At 37.5% G+C, this 27,379-nt stretch overlaps 1 protein-coding gene and 1 long non-coding RNA gene across 2 annotated transcripts; both read left to right on the top strand.

The window, feature by feature from the left end:
- The first annotated feature begins 749 nt into the window (after nt 1–749).
- On the top strand, nt 750–11,264 carry LOC149673401 (uncharacterized). The gene is made up of 4 exons (XM_089840084.1): nt 750–1,323; nt 10,670–10,825; nt 10,961–11,096; nt 11,174–11,264. The coding sequence occupies exons 1-4, from the start codon at nt 819–821 to the stop codon at nt 11,262–11,264; spliced, it is 888 nt and encodes a 295-aa protein (XP_089696210.1). The 5' UTR covers nt 750–818.
- A 6,608-nt stretch (nt 11,265–17,872) lies between these two features.
- Nucleotides 17,873–23,175, top strand: LOC149673400 (uncharacterized). Its single transcript, XR_016367092.1, has 3 exons — nt 17,873–19,615; nt 22,744–22,874; nt 22,943–23,175. It is a non-coding gene; the product is annotated as an uncharacterized LOC149673400 (long non-coding RNA).
- The last annotated feature ends 4,204 nt before the right edge of the window (nt 23,176–27,379 follow it).

The following is a 27,379-nucleotide window of genomic DNA, read 5'->3' as shown; positions in this document are numbered from 1 at the left end:
GTGAACAACCGGAACTAGTTTCTCCAAATTCAGAGCCGGTCCCTATTTACAATGTTTCTGCTCCTCTTGGTATATTCTCTTTGCTCAAATTGAGAGAAGTGTCAAAATTGGAAGATTTTTGCCTTAGAACATTTGTGAATAGCCCCTAGTGAGATTTTGAGAAAAAGCAAGTAAAAGCTACTTTATCCGCATTGTGGATCGGGCCTATTAAGGAAAGGGGGGTTGTTCATTGTCTTGGCAGTGGAGGGTCTATTATAGGCCTAACTCTCTCGAGAGTGACAAAAATATTTTTCACTCGGGGCCTAGCACTTGTCGAGAGGAGTGGAAATTTATGCCTTTTTTGTTTTTGAGCCACGGGGATCACCTAATGACAGCTGAATTATATAATATTTTAAAATCTATTTATTTTTACTGGTATTATTAACATTTATATTATTTATAGTTTTTTTGGCCTAAATGAATGAATTTTATTTACGTGTCATTGAACATTTGCTGAAAACATTGCCACTCTCCAACAAAGTGCTAAAGTGCACTAGTCTCGTAAATCCGCACAATGAACCAAAAACAAGAAAGCAATATTCAGAAATTGATAACAATTTTAGGGGATGCAAGACTCAAACATTCAGAACAGATTAGAGACGAATGGAAACTATATGATTTAGATCCTTTCATTAGAAACCATAGAAGTTCAGCCGCAAAATCAAGTACAGATAGGCCAGATCATTACTGTAAAATCGTTTTTGATCAAACAACCTGCACCGGAAGCAAAAAGTACGAGGGTTTAGAAGAGCTCTTCAAGATAATTCAGGTTTTACCACATGGAAATGCGGATGCTTTTTTTTTCGGAGAATTCTTACATCGTTACTGACACTCGCATTCCATTATCTGAACTAACGATTTCATCACTACGTTTAGTTAAAGATGTGGTAAAAGTTTATGGTACACCTTCTCAAGTACCCATATCGAAAGGATTGATCAAAGCCGTTTCGGGCTCATTTAAAAGTTATGAACTTAGAATTGAGAAAGAAAAGAATAAAAATATGGAGAAATCAAAAATTATAGAAGCACAAGAAGAGGAATTAATGGAAAAGAAAAGGAAGCTTGAACAAGTTCAAAAGGAAACAAATGACATGCAGGAAAAAGAAGAGGAATTGCGTGCAGAACAGGCATTTTTCAATGAGAAAATAAAATCATCGCAAACAATATTAAACACATTAAATGAAAAATTAGAAAAAGCGATAAAAGAGAAAAATGTGAATAGAGGTCGGAATCGGATATCCATTATCGTTTGTTATTCACGTTTATGTCTACAAATTATTCGCGGTTAATTTACCCAGATATAAAATATAGTAGATTCTATTTTATAGGTTGGCCTATGCGGTTGAAGGTTGAAAAATGTACTGTTTGCAAGTCCATATCAATCAACTGTATCCATTCGGATAAACGTTGAGTAAGTTACATTACGTATAGATAAGCTTACATATTACGTAATAGGGTAATTTTTCTTAACTGAACATCAAAACTAGTTAATGTATAGCGTTCGTTTAAACTAAAACACTGCAAAGCATTAATATAATTCAGATACGTCTGTTTGCCTATTAAACAATTATGAACCTGGTTGCAACATCTTATGTTAAAATAAGTATACAGTACAGTCATAACTTTATGATATTTGAACTTTGTTAGAATCTGAAGTTATAAAGGACGAGTAAAGTACTATTCTCAATTACAGACGTACTTAAAAGTCATCTTAAGATACTTGTACATGTCCCTCGAAGTCACAATTGTGCAAACAATGCCTCGTTAGTTACTTTTCTGGTTGCTCTTCATTGCTAATTAGCAATGTATTTGCTTAAACATCCAGTGAATTTATACATATTTATTTCGAAAAAACATTGTTGGTTGTTCACACTAGTAATGTATTAATAAAAATACTCCGTTTCCACCACTATTATATACAAATGAAATATTAAATTCTGTCTGGTGTCATAGTAAAACGCTTCTCTGTAATTCGATAAGTGTCACCAGAAAAATGTCCCTCAAAAGCAACTGACGACCTTTTAGTGAAAAAAATTCGCTTGTCAGCGAAAGCTCCGTGAATATCCATTGTCGACTCTTCACTGCAATCATACTATTCGTTAAAATCGTTCAGAGTATGAAATTTTGAATTTCTTAACTTAAGAGACAGGTGGCCAGCCTAATATCCCATTTGCTGAGCGCAATAAGGTTTCTAGCCCGAGACCCACAGGGACCATTAGCGAACCGTTTCGTCTGTCTCTGGCCCTCCATATTCTAAGGGAGCGGTAGCTCCCTTAGATAAGGCCTGATGACGGCTCTAATGTATAAGGAAGGTTTTTGGATTGGTTTTAACTTTTTTCGTATTAAGTTTATTGTTTTGAAATTTTTCTGTTGAACTAAAATCCGGAACCTTAATATGTGGTAAACATTTCAAGATGATCCATCCAATAGTTTATTTTATAAAGCATAAAGTTGCTAAGGGTGGTTTTCATTTCCATAAAATTAATCACAGATTTTGGCGAAAAACTAGAGAATCTCCATAGAAATATCATGGGAAATTTTCAAAACTTACCCATTTTGTAACTACCCTTACAAAAATAACTATACGTTTGATAGATTTGAAAACGGTCTTAAATGAAAGCCCCATTTTTAAAGTGGGCGCCAATTTTTGTTTCATTAAGAAAAACAAAGTTTAAGTATTGTTTTTAATAGTTTTAAGTACCTGCTCCGAATTACATGGTTTACCTTTAAACTGTGGAACTTAAGACTTTTTTGCTTGGGTTAAGTAGTAAAGAAAGTCAATCTAGGACTTACGTCGTTTTACTGCGAATTATCAAATTGGTAGGGCAATTAGCTAGCTTAATTGTCATTATAACTTTTGCGCGTCTTAATTTAGTTGCGAAGTACAGATTAAACAAAGTAAGCAATTAAAGATAATTACCAATTATAGGTAATTAAATTTTTACACGAGTCTAAACTATAATTAATCAAAAATGTCTTGATTAGAATCAAGTCCTAAAAAGTATCGATAAGACTGAGCTTATCACTTGACTGAAGGATCACCCACAAGTACCTACAAGCACCCACAAGTACCTACAAGCACCCACAAGTACCTACAAACACCCACAAGTCGGTAATCTGGCTAATGACCAGTCGTCGGTAATCTGGCTAATGACCAGTCGTCGGTAATCTGGCTAATGACCAGTCGTCGGTAATCTGGCTAATGACCAGTCGTCGGTAATCTGGCTTAATTACCAGCCGTCTGTAATCCAGCTTAATTGACAGCCGTCGGTAATCTACCTTAATTACCAGTCGTCGGTAATCTACCTTAATTACCAGTCGTCGGTAATCTACCTTAATTACCAGTCGTCGGTAATCTACCTTAATTACCAGTCGTCGGTAATCTACCTTAATTACCAGTCGTCGGTAATCTACCTTAATTACCAGTCGTCGGTAATCTACCTTAATTACCAGTCGTCGCAGCGGCCGCATCAACGTCACGGCGGCAATATTAAAACCGTCTTATCACACTATCGATAGGCCATTCCAACCAAAAGGCAATAAGAAGAAACAATCGGATTATTATGAGGCAACTATACGTTAAAAAAGGCCAATATTGGTCACGCTGATATTTCCCAATAAAACAGTGTATAAATGCTAAAATATCGCAGATTCGGGCAATTTTTAAAATTTAAATTAAACATACTTAAAACTAATTTTTCTTAATAACAAGAAAAATGGTCCTAGATTATAGTGTAAAGTTTCATTTAAGATCGTTCCCAAAACTAACCAACGTATAGTTTTTCTAAATCACGAATAACCGATTTGTTTTTTTCCCATGTTATTTCTATGGGAAAAATTCCTGTTTTTCATCAAAAGGTGTGATTAATTTTATGGAAATGAAAACCACCCTTAGACTAATTAATGAATCTCTTTGAAATTTTAACCACATATTGAGGGCCCGAATTGTAGTTCTGTGGAATTTATTCAGAACAATTAATGCAATACAAAAAAACTACATCCAAACAAAAACCTTCCTTATACATTAAGAGCAGTATGAAGTCTTATCTAAGAGAGCTACCGCTCTCTCAGAATATCTGTTTGTGTACAAGTCTACGGAATCTGTTTAAGCGCAGACCTACAGAATATTTTTGTGCAAAGGGGTATAAAATCTCTTTGTGCAGAGGCCTAAGCAATCTTTTTGTGCACAGGTCAGTGGAATATTTTTGTTTCCAGGTCTATGGAATCTTTTAATGCACAGGCCTATGGAATATTGTTTTACACAGGTCTACGGAATGTTTTTGTGCAAATCTGCATGGAATCCTTTTGAGTATAGGAGTATGGAATCTTCTGTGCACAGGTCTATGGAATTTTTTGTTCATGAGTCTATGGTATATTTATGTGCACAAGTTTGAAGAATCTTTATGTGCACAAAATTGAAGAATCTTTATGTGCACACAAGTCTGAAGAATCTTTATGTGCACACAAGTCTGAAGAATCTTTATGTGCACACAAGTCTGAAGAATCTTTATGTGCCCAAGTAAAAAATCTTTATTTGCACAGGTCTACGACTTCTGTTTGTGCACAGGTCTACGACTTCTGTTTGTGCACAGGTCTTTGGAATCTGATTTGCTCATTTCTATGACATCTCTTTTTCGCAAGTCAATAACATTTGTTTATGCACAAGTCTAAAACATCTGTTTGTACACAAAATTAAAACATCTGTTTGTGCACAAGTCTAAAACATCTGTTTGTACACAAGACTAAAACATCTGTTTGTTCAGTAGTCTAAAACATCTGTTTGTACACAAGACTAAAAACATCTGTTTGTGCACAAGTCTAAATCATCTGTTTGTGCACAAGTCTAAATCATCTGTTTGTGAGCAATTCTATAACATCTGCTTGAGAACAAGTCTATAACACCTGTGTGTGAACAAGTCTATAACACCTGCTTGTGATCAAGTCTATAACACCTGCTTGTGATCAAGTCTATAACACCTGCTTGTGATCAAGTCTATAACACCTGTGTGTGAACAAGTCTATAACACCTGTGTGAGAACAAGTCTATAACACCTGTGTGTGAACAAGTCTATAACACCGGTGTGTGAACAAGTCTATAACATCTCTTTGTGCACAAGTCTATAACATCTCTTTGTGCACAAGTCTATAACATCTGTTTATTCACAAGTCTATGACTTCTGTTTATTCACAAGTCTATGACTTCTGTTTGTGCACAAGTCTATGACATCTGTTTGTGCACACGCGAGTGACTTCTGTCTGAGCAAGGGTCTACGGAATATTTTTGAGCACGGGTCTACGGATTATGTTTGAGCACGGGTCTACGGATTATGTTTGAGCACGGGTCTACGGATTATTTTTGTGCAAATGGGTAAGGAATCTTTTTGAGCATAAGGGTTTGAAATCTGTTTGATCATAGGGGTATTGAAAATGTTTGTGCATAACTCTATGGAATCTGATGTGCACATGTCTATAACATCTCATATTGCGCGAGTCTACGACATTTCTTTGTGCACAAGCCTGTGATTTCTATTTGTACGAAATATTTTTATGCGTAGGTGTACGGAATATTTTTGTGCACAGGTGTACGAACTGTTTTTGTTCACAGGTGTACGGAATCTTATAGGTGAAAATGGATTTGGAATATTTTTTTGCACAGGTGAACGAACTGTTTTTGTGAAAATGGATACCAAATATTTTTGTGCACAGATGTACGTGATATTTTTGTGCAAATGGGTAAGGAAAATTTTTGAGCATAGGATTATGGAATGTTTTTGTGCAGAGGTCAATGGAATATTTTTGTGTACAGGTATATGGAATGTTTTTGTGCAGAAGTCCGTGAAATATTTTTTGTGTACAGGTATATGACTCATGTTTGTGCACAAATCTATAGAATGTTTTGTACACTGGTCTAGGACATATGATTCTGCACAAGTCCATGGCATCAGTTTGTGCAAAAGTCTAAGGGATGTGTTTTTGCACAAATATTTGACATCTATTTTTGCACAAATATTTGACATCTATTTTTGCACAAGTCTATGGTATTTGTGTGTGTACAGGTCTACAAAATATGTTTGTGCACAAGTCTGAAGAATCTTTATGTGCACAAGTCTACGGAATCTCTTGTGCAAATGTCGATGACATCTCTTTTTGAGCAAGTCTATGAAATCAGTTTTTACACAAGCATATAACATCTGTTTGTGCACAAGTCTATAACATCGGATTGTGCAAAACCGTGTGACTTCTGTTTGTGTACAAGTCTGTGGAATCTATTTGTGCACGAGTCTACGTAATATATTTGTGCGCAAATCTATGGAATCTGTTTATGCGCTAGTCTACGGCATCTGTTTGCGCACGGGTCTACGGAAAATGTTTGTGCAAATGGGTGTGGAATATTTTTCAGCATATAGGGGTATGGAATGTTTCTGAACAGGTCCAAGGCATGTTTTTGTGCACAGGTCCATGGAATATTTTTGTACACAGGTCTATGTCACATGTTTATACAAAATCTTTTTGTGCACAGTTTTATGAAATATTTTTGTGCGCAGGTCTAGGGAATATTTCTGTGCAAATGGTTATGGAATAGTTTTGTGCTATGGGTTTGAAATCTTTATGTACACAGGTCTAAGGAATCTTTATGTGCACAAGCCTATATAATGTTTTGTGCACAGTTCCATGAAATCTTTTATGCACATCTCCATGAGATCTTTTGTGCACAGGTCTATGAAAACTTGATGTGAACAAGTCTATAGAATGTTTTTTGTGCACAGGTCTATGACTTCTGTTTGTGCACAAAACTATGGAATCTGGTTTGAACATGTCTATGACATCTGTTGTGCACAAGCCTGTGACTTCCACTTGTGCACAAGCCTGTGACTTCCACTTGTGTACAAGTCTACGGAATTTGTTTGTGCACATGGCTACGGAATCTGTGCACAGATCTCCAAAATCTGTTTGTACACAGGCCTACGGCATCTGTTTGTGCACAGGTTTACGGAATCTGTTTCATTACAGGTCTACGGCATCTGTTTGTGCACAGGCCTACTGCATATTTTTTGAGCACAGGTCCAGGGAATCTTTTTGTGCACAGTTTTATGGAATCTCTTTGGACACAGGTCTATGGAATATTTTTGTGCACAGGTCTATGGAATCGTTTTGTGCAAATGGGTATGGAATTGTTTTGTGCAAATGGGTATGGAATCTTTTTGTAAACAGGTCTATGGAATCTTTATGTAAACAGGTCTATGACTTCTGTTTGTAAACAAGTCTAAGCCTTCTGTTTTTGCACTAGTCCATGGAATCTGATGTGCACATATCCATGACATCTCTTTTTGCGCAAGTCAATGATGTATTTTTTGCGCAAGTCTATGACATCTGTTTGTGCACAACCCTGTGACTTCCGTTTGTGTACAAGTCTCCGGAATCTATTTGTGCACGGGTCTACGGAATATTTTTGTGCACAGGCCTACTGAATCGGTTTGTGCAGAGGCCTAAGGAATCTGTTTTTGCAAAGGCCACTGCATCTGTTTGTGCACAGGTCTAAAGAACATTTTTCTGCAAATGGATACGGGATATTTTTGTGCAAATGGATATGCAGTATTTTGTGCACTGGTGTACGAGATATTCTTGAGCATATTTTCGAGCATAGGGGTATGGAATGTTTTTTTGCAGAGGTCCATGGAATCTTTATGTGCAGAGGTCCATGGAATCTTTTTGTGTACAGGTATATAACATCTCTTTTTGCACAAGTTTATGACATCTGTTTGTGCGCTAGTCTATGACATCAGTTTGTGCGCAAGTCTGACATTAGTTTGTGCGCAAGTCTATGACATCAGTTTGTGCTCAATTCTAAGGGATCTGTTTGTGCACAAGTCTACGGGCTCTGTTTGTACACAATTATATGACATGTGTTCTCACAAGTCTATGGTATCTATATGTGTACAGCTCTACGAAATATGTTTGTGCACAAGCAGGGTGACCACAACAAAGCCTTGTACTAGTTATAGGAAAATAGGAAATTTACAACTGATTTACAGGAAATTATAGGAGACTAGCTGTTACCCGCGGCATCGCTTGAGTGTAGTAAGAACTTCCATCAAGTATGGGTACATTTTACTCATTCGACTAATATTTTTGTAGCATCCTAGGAGCGAAGGCACTCGGCGTCGCCCATCAGCTCGTCGGTACATTTTTTATTATTTACACGCAGACATTCTATAAAAAAGGGTTTTTTAACATCTGGCCGCCATTTAAAATGATGGCAACAAATCGATCCCGAAAGACCATTCAGCCCGTCTATAGGTTAAAGGAATCCAGTGTACTAAATATTTGTGAAATATTTCTTACAAAGAGAAGATTTGCTACATTTCTGGGCGCCATTTATTAAGATGGTGGCGGATTGGAAAAGTCTTTCTTAGTATGCGCCTACTACTTACAAGTAACGTTCCTCCAAATTTTCAGCCTTCTGGGCCAGCGGTTTGGGCTGGGCGATGATTATCTGTCAGTCAATCAGGACTTTGATTTATATCATGAGTGAATCATATTACTAGCTTCCTATAAGTTACTCAGCCACACTGGCCTAATGTTTCCAGCGTTTTCTTCCCGCCAAAAAAGTGTTACCTATATGTGACCTACAGTGAGAGAAAATAACACTTCTCCCGGCGCTTACGTATTTCCGGTAAAAAACCGGAAAAGGAGATCAACCAATGAAACTTTGAACTGAAAGGTAGTTAGTATAAGCGAACGACGTTTTAGAAATGTTGTGATTGTTTGCGGACGGTTCAGAGTCGTATTTTATCTTTGAAATTATTTTAATGGGTTAGGGTTGGCGCAATAGGAAGTTTTATTTTTATAAAAAATTTTATTCCGTAGGCAACATTCAGAGGCAGGAACTATTTATGGTGAGAGAACCAAACTTTATCAAAAAATAAGAGCTAAACAACAACTTAATAGTCATCTCGAAAACCTTACTAAACTTTTTAATAATGCGTCTAAAGAATTAATAGAAAAACTTAAAGAAAGGCCCAACCCATTTTTAACGAAGCCTGTTGTGAAACGAAAATTATTTTTCAATAAGCAAAAGAATGAATGTGACGCAAAGAAGTCAAACCTCCAAAACCGTTAATACCATTTGGAACTATCGTCACTTTCAAGTTCTCGATATATTAATTTCAAAGCCCTAAGAGAGGGCGCCGTCTACTATCACTTTCACCCGCCTCCCCTCCTCTCGACTACTATTCGGAAGAAAATGCTGGATACATTAGGCCAGTGTGATTGAGTAACTTATAGGGAGCTAGTATATGATTCACTCATGTTTACATAGATAAACTTAATCTTAAAACACGATCGGAATATCTTAATCACAGAAGCGTTAGCCTTATTGTAAATCCACGGTGGCTGATTGCTAGTAGCTAGTGGAAATCGGCATTACTTTCTGTCAAATTTCTGTTTTGAGTGATATGTAACAAAACCAAAAGTGAGAGTGCGCAAAATATCTACAATTTCAAAAAATAGAAAAATATAGGAAAATTATCGAAATTATAGGAACTAATAGGAAGACATCCGAAAATAGGAAAAAATTATAAAATTTGTCTTCGGAATCTATTTGTATTATTGCATCCACTGTGCTTTGCACGTGAAAACGACGGGAAGGAAATTTGAATTGGACTTGGCGTTGAAGCAACCAAGATTAATACTTCTATAATAGATGGTTAGGGCCTTGTTAGTTCAAACGCGGTAACTAATAAACGAGCAACACCACAAGACTTAAATGAAGCGCCTGCTTTTCAGTATAAGTTTTAAAATACTAGTTTCTAAACAGTTTTAATTCATATTAAAACTGAAGTGACAGATTTTAATAAAAAATGTCTTTGTACACAAAGACACGAAAAAGTAAGAGATAAGTGTAGAAAATTAATTGTTTGAAGTAACAGATATTCAAATTTTCATTTTTGAAGACGTGATTATAAAACATCAATTATTTGAAAAAATTTCTTATCTTAGTTTTTTTCATCAAAATTCCTTAAGTAATATATTTTATCGTTAAACATGTGCATCATTTTAAAAATAGAAAACGTATGCAATATATTTTATTTTTAAAATTTAGAGATAGTTTGAGTATTCGGGCCTATAAGGAGAATAAAATGGACAGAAAATCGTTGATAGCAGACAAAATAAAATAAGCAAGAAAACTTAACAAAACCTGTTCGTTAAGTTAAGTTTCAAATATTGACGTGTTGTATCTTTCTCAAAAGATCACGATCAAGCTACATATCCTTTTGACTCTAATAACTACATCACAGTCAAAGGGCGAATGTAATTTTCGGTTCGCAATATTTTCAATTTTAAAATGTAAAAATAAATTCTTTTAGCTCTATTTTTCAGATATCCGAGTATTGGAACTTCCTCGAAGCAAATGTTTCTAGAAAATAAACAGTAGTATCAAGGTAGTTTCTCTGAAATTTTTGTGAAAAAAACTAAGATAAGAAATTTTTTCAAATAATTGATGTTTTATAATCAAGTCTTCAAAAATGAAAATTTGAATATCTGTTACTTCAAACAATTAATTTTCTACACTTATCTCTTACTTTTTCGCGTCTTTGTGTACAAAGACATTTTTTATTAATTATGCCAGAGCTGATTCTTAATGACGCTCAACCTGTCATGCAGACTCCGTCTAGCGTGCCCGTACGGGATGTGGACGAAGTGCGCCCGTCCCAAGAACTTGGCCTCTGCTCTCCTTTTAGCAAACCTACCGGCTTTCTCATGGCCATGATAACCGCTGTGACCGGCACCCAGTATAGCTGAACCCTGTTGCGGGCTGCCAGTCGCGCAAGCAGATCAAGGCAACTGCACACCAGTTGAGAAGTGATCTGAAACTGGTTCAGCGCTTCCTTTATTGACGCAATAATCCGCGAAATAACAGATCGTGGCAATCTCCGCCTGGAACACGCTTGCATAGGTGCCCAGACTCTCAGAAAAGCCGACCTTTGTGGTTTGGCAGTAGTAACCGGCACCAGCGCCGGAATCAGTCTTAGAACCCCGGTACCAAGAGGCAGCAGGTTAGTCCACTCGGCCCGACTGGGAAAGTCGGTGCTGAATGGCTTTGTAAAATTAAAACTGGTAACGGTTTTGTCAGAGCGCGACGGCTCAAGTGCGGCATGCTCCCTAAAGAGCTTGGTATGGCTGTGATCCCAAAGTCTGGGTACCCGCAACAGCCATTTTTGTAGAGCCTGTAGGCCCCCATGACAGCCTCGTCCTCAACGAAGAGATGAAGAGGAAGCTTATCAAGGAGTATTTCCAGGGTCGATCTCATGGCCCCCGTGCCCCAATGCAGGCCAGCCGGCACCGTTTAAGACGTGTATAACAAATATATTAATTAGTACATTAATCAAAAATGTCTTGATTAGAATCAAGACCTAAAAAGTATCGATAAGACTGAGCTTATCACTTGACTGAAGGATCAGTTATTAATTTTTCTTTTTAATTGAAACTTAAAGGCATGCTTAAGAAAAAACAACGTTCCATTACCGTTTTCCGTTGAAATAAATTATTTACTGGTAATCAATTTCAAAAATTTACTTATCTCGGCTTTTCGACCAAAATTCCATTCCCCGAAAACATTTTATCATTACATTAATTACTTTTGGGAGAGTACGTGTATGGTTTTGCGTTTTAAAAGGTTCCCAAAGACGTTACATCCCCTTCCGTGACCGGCACGCTTCGCAGTGGAACATTTTAATTATTCTAAAACCGATGGCGCCAAATTCAATAGGGACAGTAAGATTTTTATACGCGGTTTTGAAAAATGATGTAATATCAAGTGTACTTTAGTCAACCGTCGTATTGTTCTTTCTCATAGTTCAGGGCATGATCATGTTACTGCCCAATTTCTCTCTCGAGTTTCTAACAATGGTTAGAGACTATTTGATATGTCACGGCACAACGTTATATATATTTGTAAATTCTAAGTAGCACAAAAAGAAAAAGAATCCATTTTATATATTTTGGTTTGAAATAAATAAACTCAGGATAGTAGTTATAACGAACAGAAATTCAAGGGAATGGCACCGGTAATGAGCAGCAAAAGAGAGGAAAGTTTGCTTCAAGTTAGCAGAGGGACATGGTAGTGAAAATAGTTATCTAGAATTTTGTTCGTTCAAACCTTAATATATCAGGAAAAATTCAAGTGAGGAGGCGGCACTACCTAGAAAGATTGATTTTGGCAGATAACAGCGAAAAAACTATGTTCTACACACACTGGGACTATGGGAGTTTCAGAGCCGCTGGTCGCACATGATGAAATTTCAACTCCAGTTTACATCGATTCTCCCTGCTCGTGCTAGTAGCAGGTTAAGCTATAGTTTGCTCAGGTCCTGTTAGTCTCGAAAGAGTTATATAGTCCTTGTTACTTTTAAAAGGTTGTTGTCATGGCTAAACAGACCACTATTACAGTTTTTTTATTGTTTTATAGGTTATTTTGACACGTTATCTCCCAAAAGTAATTAATGTAATGATACAATGTTTTCGGGGAATGGAATTGTGGTCGAAAAGCCGAGATAAGTAAATTTTTGAAATTGATTACCAGTAAAATAATTTATTTCAACGGAAAACGGTAATGGAACGTTGTTTTTTCTTAAGCATGCATTTAAGTTTCAATTAAAAAGAAAAATTAATATCTGATCCTTCAGACAAGTGATAACCTCAGTCTTATCGATATTTTTAGGTCTTGATTCTAATCAAGACATTTTTGATTAATATCTGTTCCTTCAGTCTTCATTTTAATTAAGAATGTTAAGAAACTGTTTTACATTTTCAAAATCTGCACTAAGCAGAAACAAAAATAGAGTAATTGCAGTACTACGTATGCAAACGTCATACCCTTCTATCTCTTAGCTCAATGTCATCCGCCTACTGGGATCGTACAGTATCGCCTCTTACAAGAGCGCTCCCAGAGAGAGGGATACACAGTCTACACCCCTCTCCACCGCCACTAGTCTATAAAGGGGACCATAACTTTAGCTCAATCAGACATTTATTTATAATGATACTTTATTAAAAACATAAAACAATAAAAGTTTGTATTCTTATTGTAATTAACATAATTCAAATTTTTACAATCATTTATTGAAACGCGAGGTGCCCCCCTAAAAATTCCAGAAATAGGACGAAATTGACAATTTTACAAAATTTATAAAAATGCTGATTTATGTCCGTTTAACATTTAGCTCAAAATTGTCATAAGCCCAATATGAAATTCTAATATCCTTAAAACTTCACAAAGACGATCCGAGATTGTCAATTTCAAACTTTTTTGTAGCATAAACTAACGTCTGTTTGATATTAAGCTTAAAACCTTAAACAAAATATAGTCAGGACTACCCTAAAAGTTCACAAAGATGATCCAAGATTGTTAATACGCCTAAAAGTGCCATCTTCAAAATATGTAGCCGGGGAAAAGAGAGCGTGATCGAGTGGGCTATGCTAGTGGTTGGAAGTCGCGTGGGTTGGGACAGGGATAAGGGAGTAGAGATGGATTGGAAATGATGATGGGCGACCTGCGGCACCGTATCTCTCCCAATGTACCTCGCACACGACCCTACCCTTCGGAAGGTGATTGCTAAGTGCTGCCGCGAGCGCCATTTTATTTGTATGAGAACTAGCTTCTATTTTGAAGATAGAGGGAGCGCCTTTTACAATTTCGTCCAGTACGATCCTACCTAACCGCTGAGGATGCTGGGAGGACTATGGTGCCGTAGGTGGGGGTACACAGGCAACGCTATAGGTATGGGGGTTTCCACTCCAATCCTCTCTCTCTCCTTCAAGGTTGGGACTCCAGGCATAGCCGACTCCATCACGCACTCGACAACGCAAAGCAACTCGTGCCAGCGTGGGAAAGAAGGCGGTGACACAAGGCAAATGACCAGTTTAAAAATTGCCTAGTCCAGTTCAAAAATTAAATCGGAGGGGGGGGGGGTCAGTGGTCCACGAGACTACTAAGAAAGTTCAAGGGTAACCAGACTCCACACATTAAAATTCTGATATTTTAATTATCCACTTCTTTAGTTTAGCAGACGACGTGCTCTGGTCACGGACCAGTTTTTTTATTCCAAGTCAGGAAAATCACTGGCCTAAATTCCAGTTTAAAAAATGCTTATTTGGTCACGGGCCAGACAAATCACGTAAACGTGACGCGAATGACGAAAACTATGTATTTTGAAAGGGGGACTGGGACTATGGCGCGCGAATACTTAGGCATCTTATACCTTCTCCCTAGTGAACTAGATATCGCTTCTCGGTAAAACTTTATATAACTAAAACCATGAGTTAATAACATATGTTCCATAACAAGGTTCATACAACTTTTGGAAAACAAATTTCCATGAGATTTCCAGGCTTTTCCCCATATACTTCTTTGAGTTTTCAAGGTTTTTCCCGTATATGGAGTATCCTATGGAGCAAATGTTAACGAAGGAGGGAAGGGGCAAATTGGACTATCAAAGGATATCCCCGTATCTCTAATATAACTAGAGTTACGAGCTTCCAAAATTTAGTGTAATGTTAATCCTAAGGAGGAGGCAAAGTACCTACAAGCACCCGGGGCAAGTACCTAAAAGCACTCACAAGCACCTAAAAGTACCCGGGGCAAGTACCTACAAGCACCCGGAGCAAGTACCTACAAGCACCTGGAGCAAGTACCTACAAGCACCCGGAGCAAGTACCTACAAGCACCCGGAGCAAGTACCTACAAGCACCCGGGGCAAGTACCTACAAGCACCCGGGGCAAGCACCCAGGAGCACCCGGGGCAAGTACCTACAAACATCCGGGGCAAGTACCCACAAACACCCGGGGCAAGTACCCACAAACACCCGGGGCAAGTACCCACAAGTACCTACAAGTACCTACAAACACCCACAAGTACCTACAAACACCCACAAGTACCTACAAACACCCACAAGTACACGGGGCAAGCGCCCACAAGCACCCGGGGCAAGTACCCACAAGTACCTTCAAGTACCTACAAGCACCCACAACTACCCACAAGCACCCACAACTACCCACAACTACCCACAACTACCCACAAGTACCTACAAGCACCCACAAATACCTACAAGCACCCACAAGCACCTACAAGCACCTACAAGCACCCACAAGTACCTACAAGCACCCACAAGCACCTACAAGCACCCACAAGCACCCACAAGTACCTACAAGCACCCACAAGTACCTACAAGCACCCACAAGTACCTACAAGCACCCACAAGTACCTACAAGCACCCACAAGTACCTACAAGCACCCACAAGTACCTACAAGCACCCACAAGTACCTACAAGCACCCACATGTACCTACAAGCACCCACAAATACCTACAAGCACCCACAAGCACCTACAAGCACCCACAAATACCTACAAGCACCCACAAATACCTACAAGCACCCACAAGTACCTACAAGCACCCACAAGTACCTACAAGCACCCACAAGTACCTACAAGCACCCACAAGTACCTACAAGCACCCAGAGCATGTACCTACAAGCACTCACAAGCACCTACAAGCACCCGGAGCATGTACCTACAAGCACTCACAAGCACCTACAAGCACCCGGAGAAAGTACCTACAAGCACCCGGAGCAAGTACCTACAAGCACCCAGAGCAAGTACCTACAAGCACCCGGGGCAAGTACCTACAAGCACCCGGGGCAAGCACCCAGGAGCACCCGGGGCAAGTACCTACAAACATCCGGGGCAAGTACCCACAAACACCCGGGGCAAGTACCCACAAGTACCTACAAGCCCCCACAAGTACCTACAAACACCCACAAGTACACGGGGCAAGCGCCCACAAGCACCCACAACTACCCACAACTACCCACAAGTACCTACAAGCACCCACAAGTACCTACAAGCACCCACAAGTACCTCCAAGCACCCACAAGTACCTACAAGCACCCACAAGTACCTCCAAGCACCCACAAGTACCTCCAAGCACCCACAAGTACCTCCAAGCACCCACAAGTACCTACAAGCACCCACAAGCACCCACAAGCACCCACAAGCACCTACAAGCACCCACAAATACCTACAAGCACCCACAAATACCTACAAGCACCCACAAGTACTTACAAGCACCCACAAGTACCTACAAGCACCCACAAGTACCTACAAGCACCCACAAGTACCTACAAGCACCCACAAGTACCTACAAGCACCCACAAGTACCTACAAGCACCCACAAGTACCTCCAAGCACCCACAAGTACCTACAAGCACCCACAAGTACCTACAAGCACCCACAAGTACCTACAAGCACCCACAAGTACCTACAAGCACCCACAAGTACCTACAAGCACCCACAAGTACCTACAAGCACTCACAAGTACCTACAAGCACCTACAAGCACCTACAAATACCTACAAGCACCCACAAATACCTACAAGCACCCACAAGTACCTACAAGCACCCACAAGTACCTACAAGCACTCACAAGTACCTACAAGCACCTACAAGCACCTACAAATACCTACAAGCACCCACAAATACCTACAAGCACCCACAAGTACCCACAAGTACCCACAACATCCCACAAGTACCTACAAGTACCCATAAGTACCTACAAGCACCCACAAGCACCTTAAAGCACCCACAAGTACCTTCAAGCACCCACAAGTACCTACAAGTACCTACAAGTACCCACAAGTACCTACAAGTACCCACAAGTACCTACAAGCACCCACAAGTACCTACAAGCACCCACAAGTACCTACAAGCACCCACAAGTACCTACAAGCACCCACAAGTACCTACAAGCACCCACAAGTACCTACAAGCACCCACAAGTACCTACAAGCACCCACAAGTACCTACAAGCACCCACAAGTACCTACAAGCACCCACAAGTACCTACAAGCACCCACAAGTACCTACAAGCACCCACAAGTACCTACAAGCACCCACAAGTACCTACAAGTACCCACAAGTACCTACAAGTACCCACAAGTACCTACAAGTACCCACAAGTACCTACAAGTACCTACAAGTACCCACAAGTACCTACAAGTACCCACAAGTACCTTCAAGTACCCACAACTACCTACAAGCACCCACAAGTACCCACAAGTACCTACAAGCACCTTCAAACACCCAAAAGCACCTTCAAGCACCCACAAGTACCTTCAAGCACCCACAAGTACCTTCAAGCACCCACAAGTACCTACAAGAACCCACAAGTACCCACAAGTACCCACAAGCACCCACAAGTATCCACAAGCACCTACAAGTATCCACAAGCACCTACAAGTATCCACAAGCACCTACAAGTATCCACAAGCACCTACAAGCAACAACAAGCACCCGGGCAAAGCACCTACAAGAGCTCAAACGCCATGTTTTTCTTGCTTAATATCCCTCTAACGGCGTGAATCACGACAAAAACGCCGTAAGTCCAATTTAAAAAATTAGGGCTAAATAACAGTGGTAAAACGCTGTAATTCCAATAACCAAAACAACGTAAGTCAAAGTATGTGTTAATAATGATAAAAATCAATACTTAAACTTAATTGATCTTTATGAAACTTGAAAAGTCGGTAGAATGAAGTGTTATCTTTCATTTAAGATGGTTCCCAAACGTAACGAGTGATTAGTTTTCTTTATATGCCTTCGGAGAAAATGCTCTTTTTTTATAAAATTCCCATGTTATGTCTATGGAAGAATATTGTATCTTTCACCAAATGTCGGATTAATTTTATGGATTCTAAAACCACCCTTAACAACTTTTTTCATTATAGTTAGTTGGATCTCTTTGACATTTTAACCACAAAATAAGGGCCCATATTTTAGTTCACTGGCAAAATTTCAAAGTAGCAAACACAATACTAAAAACGTTACGGCCAATCAAAAAACCCTCCTTTAGCATTAGAGGCGGTATCAAGTCTTATCTAAGAGAGCGACCGCTCTCCTAGAATTATGCCTCTATATGTATCCAAGCACTAGCTCAACTTTTTAAACTAAAGACGACAACCTAGAATAACTTGAATAACCGAACTTTAAGAGGTTATGTTCTTCTGCAATCGATTCGTGGAGATAAAGGTTAGTCTCTTAATATGCTAGGTAGATGGGGGGTACATAAAACTTAAGCAACCGACAGAGAATATGATATGCTAATAGCCCACTACATTGGTAAATCAAAGATACAAGGGAACCTAAAGCTCAACTCATGTGCACGTCACTATAGTCAAATGTCAAAAAACCAATTCAATTGGTACAGAGTGGACTCCCAGAAGATTATAGTTGCATTTTACTTTAGCTACATTATTGCCCATGCTTGACTCCAAGTTTGAAATCACAATGTCTTCAGGACCACACTCTTCTTCACTATTGCAAGAAGGCTGGGATTTAGGGTGGTCATGTGAGCAAGGCAACTAATTCGATTTCCAGTTCGGAATCTAAGTCCTAAGTGTGGCCTTCTCTGGTCAAGCTTCTTCTTAAACCTTTTGTTATCAGAGGCATTGTCCACTGTAATTGCTAACACTTGTAAAACATACTATTACTGTAGTGTGAACTGAGAGTGTTGAATAGTCTAGTTTCTAATGAATGGGACCTATACATGTTGTTTCTTATTAGTCTGCTATAAAAAGGACATTTTTCTGGATAAAAGTAAGTGGAATTTGTCCAAAATATGGGGTCTACACTATTTAGATACGGATATATGGGCTCCCAAACAATGACTCTTAAAATAAGGAAATAGTCCCACACGTGAAGCAAGACATCATCCTGGTCTTCTGATTTAGAAGAACTACAGCACTTCGATATTACCTTTTGCGCTACAGCGGGCCACTGTAAAATAGTCTTTGTTATAACCGCGCCTTTGCTAGTAGTTATAAAGAGCAGCGTCACGTTTTTCCCCTTTCGCTACAATGTTATTGAACCTTTATCTTGTAGTAATAAATGGATTGCAGTGTGCTTGAGTAGGTAAAAATGAAGCTAAATGAAAGTGTTGCAGTGTTTAAACATCTTCCAAAGACTTCCATCTCTTCTAAACAAGATGGGCAGGCTAGTACGTATTACTGCAAGTTTGAAACTTTTTCCTTGTTTTAGGGGCCTATGTTTGGGTGCCCGTATATTTGTAATTAAATAATTTGAAGGCGCCAGATTCTAGGACATTTTGCTCTCAGTTTGAACGAACCCAGTAGAAAACTAGTCGGGCCGACACCAAACCTGATCAATCGGCCCGAAAGAATTATCGAACTGTCGGTCTACAATACTTGATGTCCGACCCATTTAGTAGGCAATGTGCATTCCACGTCGTGTTTTGAGTCGTGTATCCGACTTAAGGTGGTTTGAAGACATTTACCGACAATTAACCGATTCGGACAACTAACCGCCTGTACCGACAATAGACGGACTACATAACGGATAGAAAATGCTACTAGGGAAAGATCACACCATAAAATTAGCTCAAGAAGCATGATCAAGAGATATGAGATCCTGATAAACAGCGACATTGAAGGCGCTTTTGCAGAAACGCGGTTGGGTACAAACAAAACAACTCTCAAAACGGATACCACGGAAACAGAAAAACAGGTGAAGATAATATGCGGGCTGTTGAAAAAATTGCCAAATTTGAAGTCTAACGTCTTTTGTTTTTAAATCTGTTTATGCACATGGACATGGACTTCTCCTGTATACACTGTTAGAAAAAAAGGTGTTTCATGGGTGTTCGGAAATACCTTGAGGTGTTTATACACTCTTTTTGGAGTGTTTTTTAAATGAAATGGTGTTTTCTTCGTAAAAAGGTGCTAGTTGACTCTTTTAAGGTATTTTTTAAGGAAATTGTGATTCACTGGTACATAGACACACCTTTAGGTGTTAATTGACCCTTATTAAATTGTTTTTTAAACGGAAATAGTGTTTTTAATATAAATCTGTTCGAATGGTGCGAATAAACACCTTTTGGGCTTTACTTTACACATTTTAAGCTGATATGGTGTCTTTTTAAGTGAAAGGTTATTGATATGAGCTTAGAGGGAAATAATCTACTAATTCTACCTGCACAGATAAGCATCCTAAAAATAACCCAAAGATTTTAAAAATATAAATTATTTAACATTTCTTAGGACTAGCTTATTCTAATATTTGAAGGAATTTATATTTTTCAATCATTGGAAAATAATTCTCGAAGAGTTCAATATGCTGGAATGTCTTGGAATTAGAGTAATTCATAAAGTTATCACTTGAATTTCCCCTTGACACAGGTTTTTATCTCTCCGAGTGACGATGACGTCACGGAGAGGTATTACACTGGACGTATCTGTGTGTCTAAGATGAAACAAAGCTTTATAGCTACACAACTACTAAAAGAATCGTAATGCCGAAAAATATTTAAAATATTTCCATTTAATATTCTGCAAAAAGAAAATTTTATCCTTTTGGAAGAGATCTTATCATCCTACTCGCTTTATATTAACTTTGATATGCGTGTTGTGTCTCGATTCAGATGCAATCTTCATTACTCGTTTTATATAAACTCTCTTTTTTGTCATTCCAAAGAAAGAAGTTTATCTTAAAAAATTAATTAAATATAAGTGCTATGAATTATTTTAATTGTCAGTATTTTACGTTAATTATTATTAGGTAGGTTTAAGAAATTTAATTCCTAAAATAATTTTAAACATAGCTATCTATAGAGTTATACTTCTAGGAAACACCTATATCAGAACTTTTGTAAATTTTGGGTATATAAGGTGATTGATTCACTCTAAGAGATAAGAAATGCGCAATTGCGTGAACCTTTGGTGGAAGCTCTGCCATTAGGAGGCTAGACGTTTCTCATGTCTCACGTGTGGACGTGTGGCGTATGTGGTGTACACGAAAGACTTGTGCATGGTGTTGTTGTTAGAAACCATTAAATACCGGTTAGCATTGGGTGAAACAATTGGTTGTTAGACAGCAGATGAAGGTGTAACGGATAGTTAAAGATTGACGTTAAATAAGATGGATATAGCAACGAAGTAACATTTTCCGAATTTCTTTATACTGCGAACGCGTTCCGGAAATTACGAACACGTTTGCTTGGATTTGCCAACTGCGAACGCGGTGACAGACAGACCCACAGACACGTCCAGTCACTCGGAGAGAGGTAAAAATTCTACTTCATTACTCTATCGCCACACTTGTTTTTCTAATGGTATATACCACATACACGCTAATCTGTACTTATTGTCTTCTGACAACACCATCATATAGTCTTCTGTGTATACCACATACACGCCAAACTGAAACATTGGCTTCTACTCCATTATCATCGTTGGGATTAAGATGTACGCGCGATCGGCTTAAGTTAAGAGAAACGACCAGCCTCCCAATGGCAGGGCTTTGACCAAAGGTTGACGCAATAGCGCTTATTCCTACAATTTGTGAATCAATCGCCTTATATACCCTAAATTTCCAAAAATTGTGTAAACGGTTTACGCTAGAAGTCAAACTTCAACAATAACTATGTTTAAAATCATTTTCAAAATAACGTTCTTAAAACCACTTAACTAGAATTAAGGTAAAATACTGACGATTAAAAAAATTAATATAATTTATATTTATTTAAATATTTAAGATAATTTTCTTTCTTCGGAACGACACAAGTGAAAGTTGATATAGAACGAGTAATGAAGATTGCATCTGAGTCGAAACACTACACGCAAATCAAAGTTAATATAAAGCGAGTAGGATAAAATTATCTCTTACAAAACCATAACATTTTCTTATTGTAGAATATTAAATGAAAATATGTTAAGTATGATTCGGCATTACGATTCTTTAAGTAGTTTTGTAGCTATAAAGTTCTGTTTCATTTCAATATTCCAAGAAGATCTTTTATATTAATATATCAAATTTGGTGTTTACTTTTTAATTCAGCTTTACTACATTTATATACAGTGTAAACTTGAAATTTAACTTTCCTAGTTACACTAAATCTTACTTCGAAATGTTAGGGTAGGCGTTGTTCGGATTGGTTCCTTGAATTCGTGGGTCTTTGAGAAGGTCTTGACGGTTCACAGTGAGCCGAAAATTAAATACACATTTGAATGATGTAAATCAGGTAATTAAATAGAACTATTGAGGATATACAGTAAAGGTTAAAGTAACCATTTCACACGCATATCAATTCTTACACGGTTGAATAAGGCTTACAGCAGAAAAACGTTTACCCTTAATCCACTGGATTTGAGCAGCAGATTTTGAGCAGCTATTTTGATAGACTAATCTATGGTAACTCATGTGTTTTGAAAAAAATAATTTCAAAAAACACCTTTTACAGAGTTTATAGACACCTTTCTGGTATAATTATAATCCTCTATTAAGAATGATGGTTTAAACCTAACAAGAATTAAAAAGCACCAACGTCAATGGAATTTAAAAACACCAAATTAGTCTCAAAAAGACCTTTTTTTGAAGGGTTTATTAACACTTTTTCTGGTATTAATATACACCTCTATTCAAAGTGATTAAAACACCTCACAGGATATAAAAAGCACCTTCAGATAAGGTATTATTTCGCACCGTTTTGAAAGGTGCGTATTGACATCCTATCGAATGGTGCTTTTAAACACCAATAGGGGTGCTGCTGGGGATGCATTAGGAAACACCTCTAAAGGTGTCAAACAGTTCCATTTTTTTTAACAGTGTATAAAAGTATGATTTCTATTCATCTATAGGTATTAGCTATTGCAACTCACCATTGATAATCGCGATCAGTATTATATTTGGGATGTTTCTTCTCAACGTGGTATTTTAAGTTCCCTGTGCTTAAGTTGGTCTTGGATCCTCGTGTATACGACGCACTTTCGTAAGAAATAGTTACTATTTTTGCACGTAATATACAACAAATAAGATGTTGGTACTTACTTATCACAGTACACTCATTTTGCAAATTGTTTTGCCATGGTGAGGCTCTCGATATGAGATGTTGAAATGCCGCCTACAGTCACTTCACGTTTGTGCAACGTCAGGTTGCGACGATTCGGGTAAACCGAGTTCTGAAGAACAAGCTGTAGCCATTAACCAAGGTCTACATGCACTTATATTCCGAAACACTAGTACCACCGTCCACGACCACCCGAGTGACCCGCCAGATCATTTTAAACTGACAATTGAAAATCCGTCAGCTTGCAGATAACGGATTAAGAAACGGTTAAAAATGGATAACTACAAAGCACTAACTTAACTCTGATTAAAAAACAGTATTGCAAAATCGGATTTGATAAGGTTGTTGGTTTTTTATCAAATTATATACACCTACTTTAATTGCACATTAAACTATCCGGTAACAATATTATTTGTAAATAAAGAAACGTATTTAATTGACGTTAAAAATTATTATTTAATTATTTTATCTGTTAATTAATGTTTTTAAAACATACGCAAAAGATTATGTCAACTCCTTTACGAATCCAAAATTACGCTACGTAATCATGAGCGGATAAAATTACACATTAATGGTTTTGGTTTCGAATAAGGTTTTTGGAAAATATAGATAGGCTTAAATTATTTGAATGGATAGATCTGATTGACATTGAAGAGATCGTACCTAAGCTCCATTATTTCTCTTAGAGAACCCTTGGTTTTTAAGATAGTACCGTTTACACTTAAGTTTGTTAGTTTGATCATGTTTCATGATTTACTTTGAACTTGCAATTTTAGCTCGGTTTCGGCTCTTCTTTTTTGCATTACTAAACGCTTTTTTTCGTTTTTCTCGAGAAAACATTTCAATTATTCAAAAATGAGTGTAACTTTTCTACTGTATTTGGTATAGGTTCACACAGAACGCCTTTGTACTTGCAAAGATACACGCAGACCTTTTTGTGTTTGAAAAGGTACACACAGATCCTTATGTATTTGCAAAGGCACACAGATTTCGTTAAATAAAATTGAAATATATATATAACAATGAAAGAATAATGAGGACATATACTTTAAAAAGTAGGCTTAACGTGCTTTTAAAGAAGGAATAAGGAAATCGAAATTAAAACAAAATAGCAATGTGTTAATTAAAATTAATTGGAAATGAAAGCAATAATTAGTCTTGTGGTAGAATAGTAACCTGAGGGCATCAGGATTCTCGAAATCTCAAGAAAATGGCGTCAAAATATTACGTTAGGCCTTTAAAGAGTAAAACCAAACTGAAAGACCATAGACATGAAAGACTGAAAGGCTGGCAGGAAATTTTGTGATCATAGCAGCACTGCTATAGGTTAGTAAAAAATATTGTATAGGTTTAGGAACGACCAGCTTGTATTTCGTTCGCACGCGGGAGAACTTGATTGAAGTTGGCCGTATCTTTGGCCGTCAACTCTCAAATTCAAACTTTGGATCGAAAAAAGTAAGTTTCATGAACAATTTAAGAATAATTTGTAATTTCACATATCTTTTTTAAACTAAGGCATATATATAAACTCGATATTAAATTATATGACCAAGTTTAAGAAATCGAGTGTGAGCAACTAATCGACGTTAATTTATTAAGTTTATTAAATTTGTTGTTAACAGGCCTAGGCTTAGCAAAATGGAAGGTTTAAGAGAAGCCACCTTTAACCGCAACGTTACTCTTACAATTATAGTCGTGGTGGACACGGTGAGCGTCGCTGACGCGGTGGACGAAATCCGTGGTGGAGAAATGAGGGAAAACCCTATGAAAGACGGTGTTATGAGTGTCGGAAGCCGGGCCATATAGCTCGTCATTGCCCTAATATTAAAGGTACAAAAAAGATCATCAGGTTGTGCTAGTTAGTCGGTTATATAGTAGTGGCCAATTTTTCAATAATTGTTTTCCATACAAAGGTTTTAATTGTATAAAGAGGCATACCAGAGTTAGTGAGGAATGGCATCGTTTAGGGCAAACGTTTTAACAGTGGAAGCCAAGAAATCAGGCACTTTATAAAAGGGTGATAGGAGCAAAGTACATATGAGCGATTTTAGGTCGAAAATGTAACTTGTACGACATAAAATCACAAGGAAAAACCCATAAATAGCTTATTATTAGAGCGCTATATGAATGACCCCTTTGAGTATTCATTGGGGAAAAATATAATTTAGTGGTTATAACTAAAACACTCCAGTTATAAAACTTGTTTAGGGTGGCCCTTGGGAAAACATCATAGAATATTTTAGAATCAAAACCGCTCTTTGAATTTGCTGTACTTCGGCCCAACCACTCGATTTGAGTCAGTCATTAAAGCAACGCAAAGTCACGTAATTTCTAACCTAATTGTGTGGCCATTTTGTAGATTTCCCTAGTGAGGTCACTTGGTTTAAACTAAAAGTAAAACTTAGACGTTTGAATTTTTCTTTTGTAGCATGTCCCAACGTGTAGAAAACTAGTAAATGTAGGAAGGTCCAATAGTTTTGGCCCTTTTTTCGTAGGTATTCGTCTTTAATTGTAATTATTTAGGAAATTTTAGCTTGACTTAATGTGTTGTTTTAAATCAATTATTTTAATTGCTTTGTGTGGCCATTTTGTAGATTTCCCTTTTCGTCAGCTGGCCTTTTCTGGAAAAAAAAGTTACCTTAAGACGTCCTCCATTGTGGTCGTTGGAAAGACGAAACCCTTTCGCAAGCCGCCCTGAACTGAGGTAAGATTGGAGAGGTTGCCACGTAGTAGTACTCAACCATCTGAAATCTTTTCGTGCTGGAAAGCGTTTTCAATTCTACAGTAGATACACATAATCCTACTTCGTGCAAAATTTTAACTAGGCAATTTGCTGCTAGTCGCTCATAAATGTAATGATCTTTTCATTTTAAGCAGCGGTTGAAAATTATTGTGAAATGGAGAAAGATCGAAGGGGATATGGTAATTAATTTATTTTTACTAAATAGGGGCGCGCAAAGGGATAAATATGCGAGTTTCATTTTATATATATATATATATATATATATATATACCAAAACGAGTTTTGCTTCGCAGTCCTTAAAAAACTGCATTTATACGCAATCCGCGACACTTTTTCAAACCCACAAAGGGCCAGAAACTAGAAATTATTATACTGTATGTATTGCAATTTGAAATGAAGTTTAATCGATATGAGAAATTTGGTTTTAATTGCGTAGTTCAAACATTTGTTATGATTAGAAATTTTACAACAAAAACGGGTATAAATGTGGCGTTTCGAGATAAAGGGAGCTTAGATTTTCACGTATGAAATTATATAGAATCTGTTCCCGTAAAAACTTATCCCTGTCAAATAATTAAGGCGAAAAAATACAAAATGAGCTTCTAGCATTTTAATTTTTCAGGGTGGAACAGATAAGAAGAGCACTTATTTCAATTAAAATTTCGCTTTACTACTCCTAAAATGAGGTCCCGCATTCTGATTTGTGGCTTTAAAAGCATTGTCGTATTTCTGACCTTTATCATACATTCAGAAAAGATGTTCATATGTGTGTTGTTACATCTTGTATAAGTTTTAAACTTATACTTATTCGAACTCGAGTCATAAGGACTCATAATCGTCCTTGATTTAGCTCTTTGTTCCAAAACGCCGCATTTATACTGGTTTTTGTTGTAAAATTTCTAATCAGAACATATGTTTGAACTACGCAATTAAAAGCAAATTTCTCATAACGATTAAACTTCATTTCAAATTGCAATACATACAGTATAATAATTTCTAGTTTCTGGCCCTTTGTGGGTTTGAAAAAGTGTCGCGGATTGCGTATAAATGCAGTTTTTTAAGGACTGCGAAGCAAAACTCGTTTTGGTATAATATCTGTCCCTTTTTGGGGAGAAACGTTATTTGGGAATAAATTAGTTCTGGAATAGTCAAACTCAATCGTCCAATTTTTTTAAGACTAATTATTTCACTAAATCGTAACTTACATTTGGAAATTGGAATGGTCGGGTAATACAATGCACTGTATAAAAACACACAATGCTAAATATTCGTTGAAACCATGTGAAAATTATAAAAATTCTCCAACTATTTCTTTGTGATCATTTAACATTAGGCTTAGAGAATCAAAATGGTGAAATTAAGCGCGAGATTTGAATTGAAACTTTTATTGAAATGCAGCGCGTGCTGGCGCTTGAGCTAGCGCGTGGTTTAAAAATATTTTTTTGAAAAAGGCCAAGTTAACCTTACACTAAGAGAAATGAGATACTATACCTTTTCAGCCTTTGCTAGTGCTGTAAAGTTAGGCTATGAAAAAAGTGTACCCCCTTGGTCGCGAAACCTTGGGTCTAACTCGCAAAAATTTTTCCACCTCATAATGTTAAGCTCCATAGAGTTTAACATTATGATTTCGGATTGAGTATAAATAGAAAATCCCTGACGGGATTTTCTTAATAAAAAATTAAAC

This window comes from Phalangium opilio, unplaced genomic scaffold, assembly GCF_054372755.1.
Source record: "Phalangium opilio isolate 3A_F unplaced genomic scaffold, DU_Popi_V2 ptg000052l_1, whole genome shotgun sequence".
NCBI classification, from domain to species: Eukaryota; Metazoa; Arthropoda; class Arachnida; order Opiliones; family Phalangiidae; genus Phalangium; species Phalangium opilio.
Note: the sequence above shows the minus strand (reverse complement) of the source record. Positions and strands in the feature narration are given on the sequence as shown.

Coding starts and splice junctions, on each gene's coding strand:
- LOC149673401 (XM_089840084.1), top strand. CDS start 819: ATGGAAATGCGGATGCTTTTTTTTTCGGAGAATTCTTACATCGTTACT. Junction 10,826..10,960: donor CATGATAACCGCTGTGACCG/GCACCCAGTATA, acceptor GCGAAATAACAG/ATCGTGGCAATCTCCGCCTG. Junction 11,097..11,173: donor CCGGTACCAAGAGGCAGCAG/GTTAGTCCACTC, acceptor CGGTTTTGTCAG/AGCGCGACGGCTCAAGTGCG.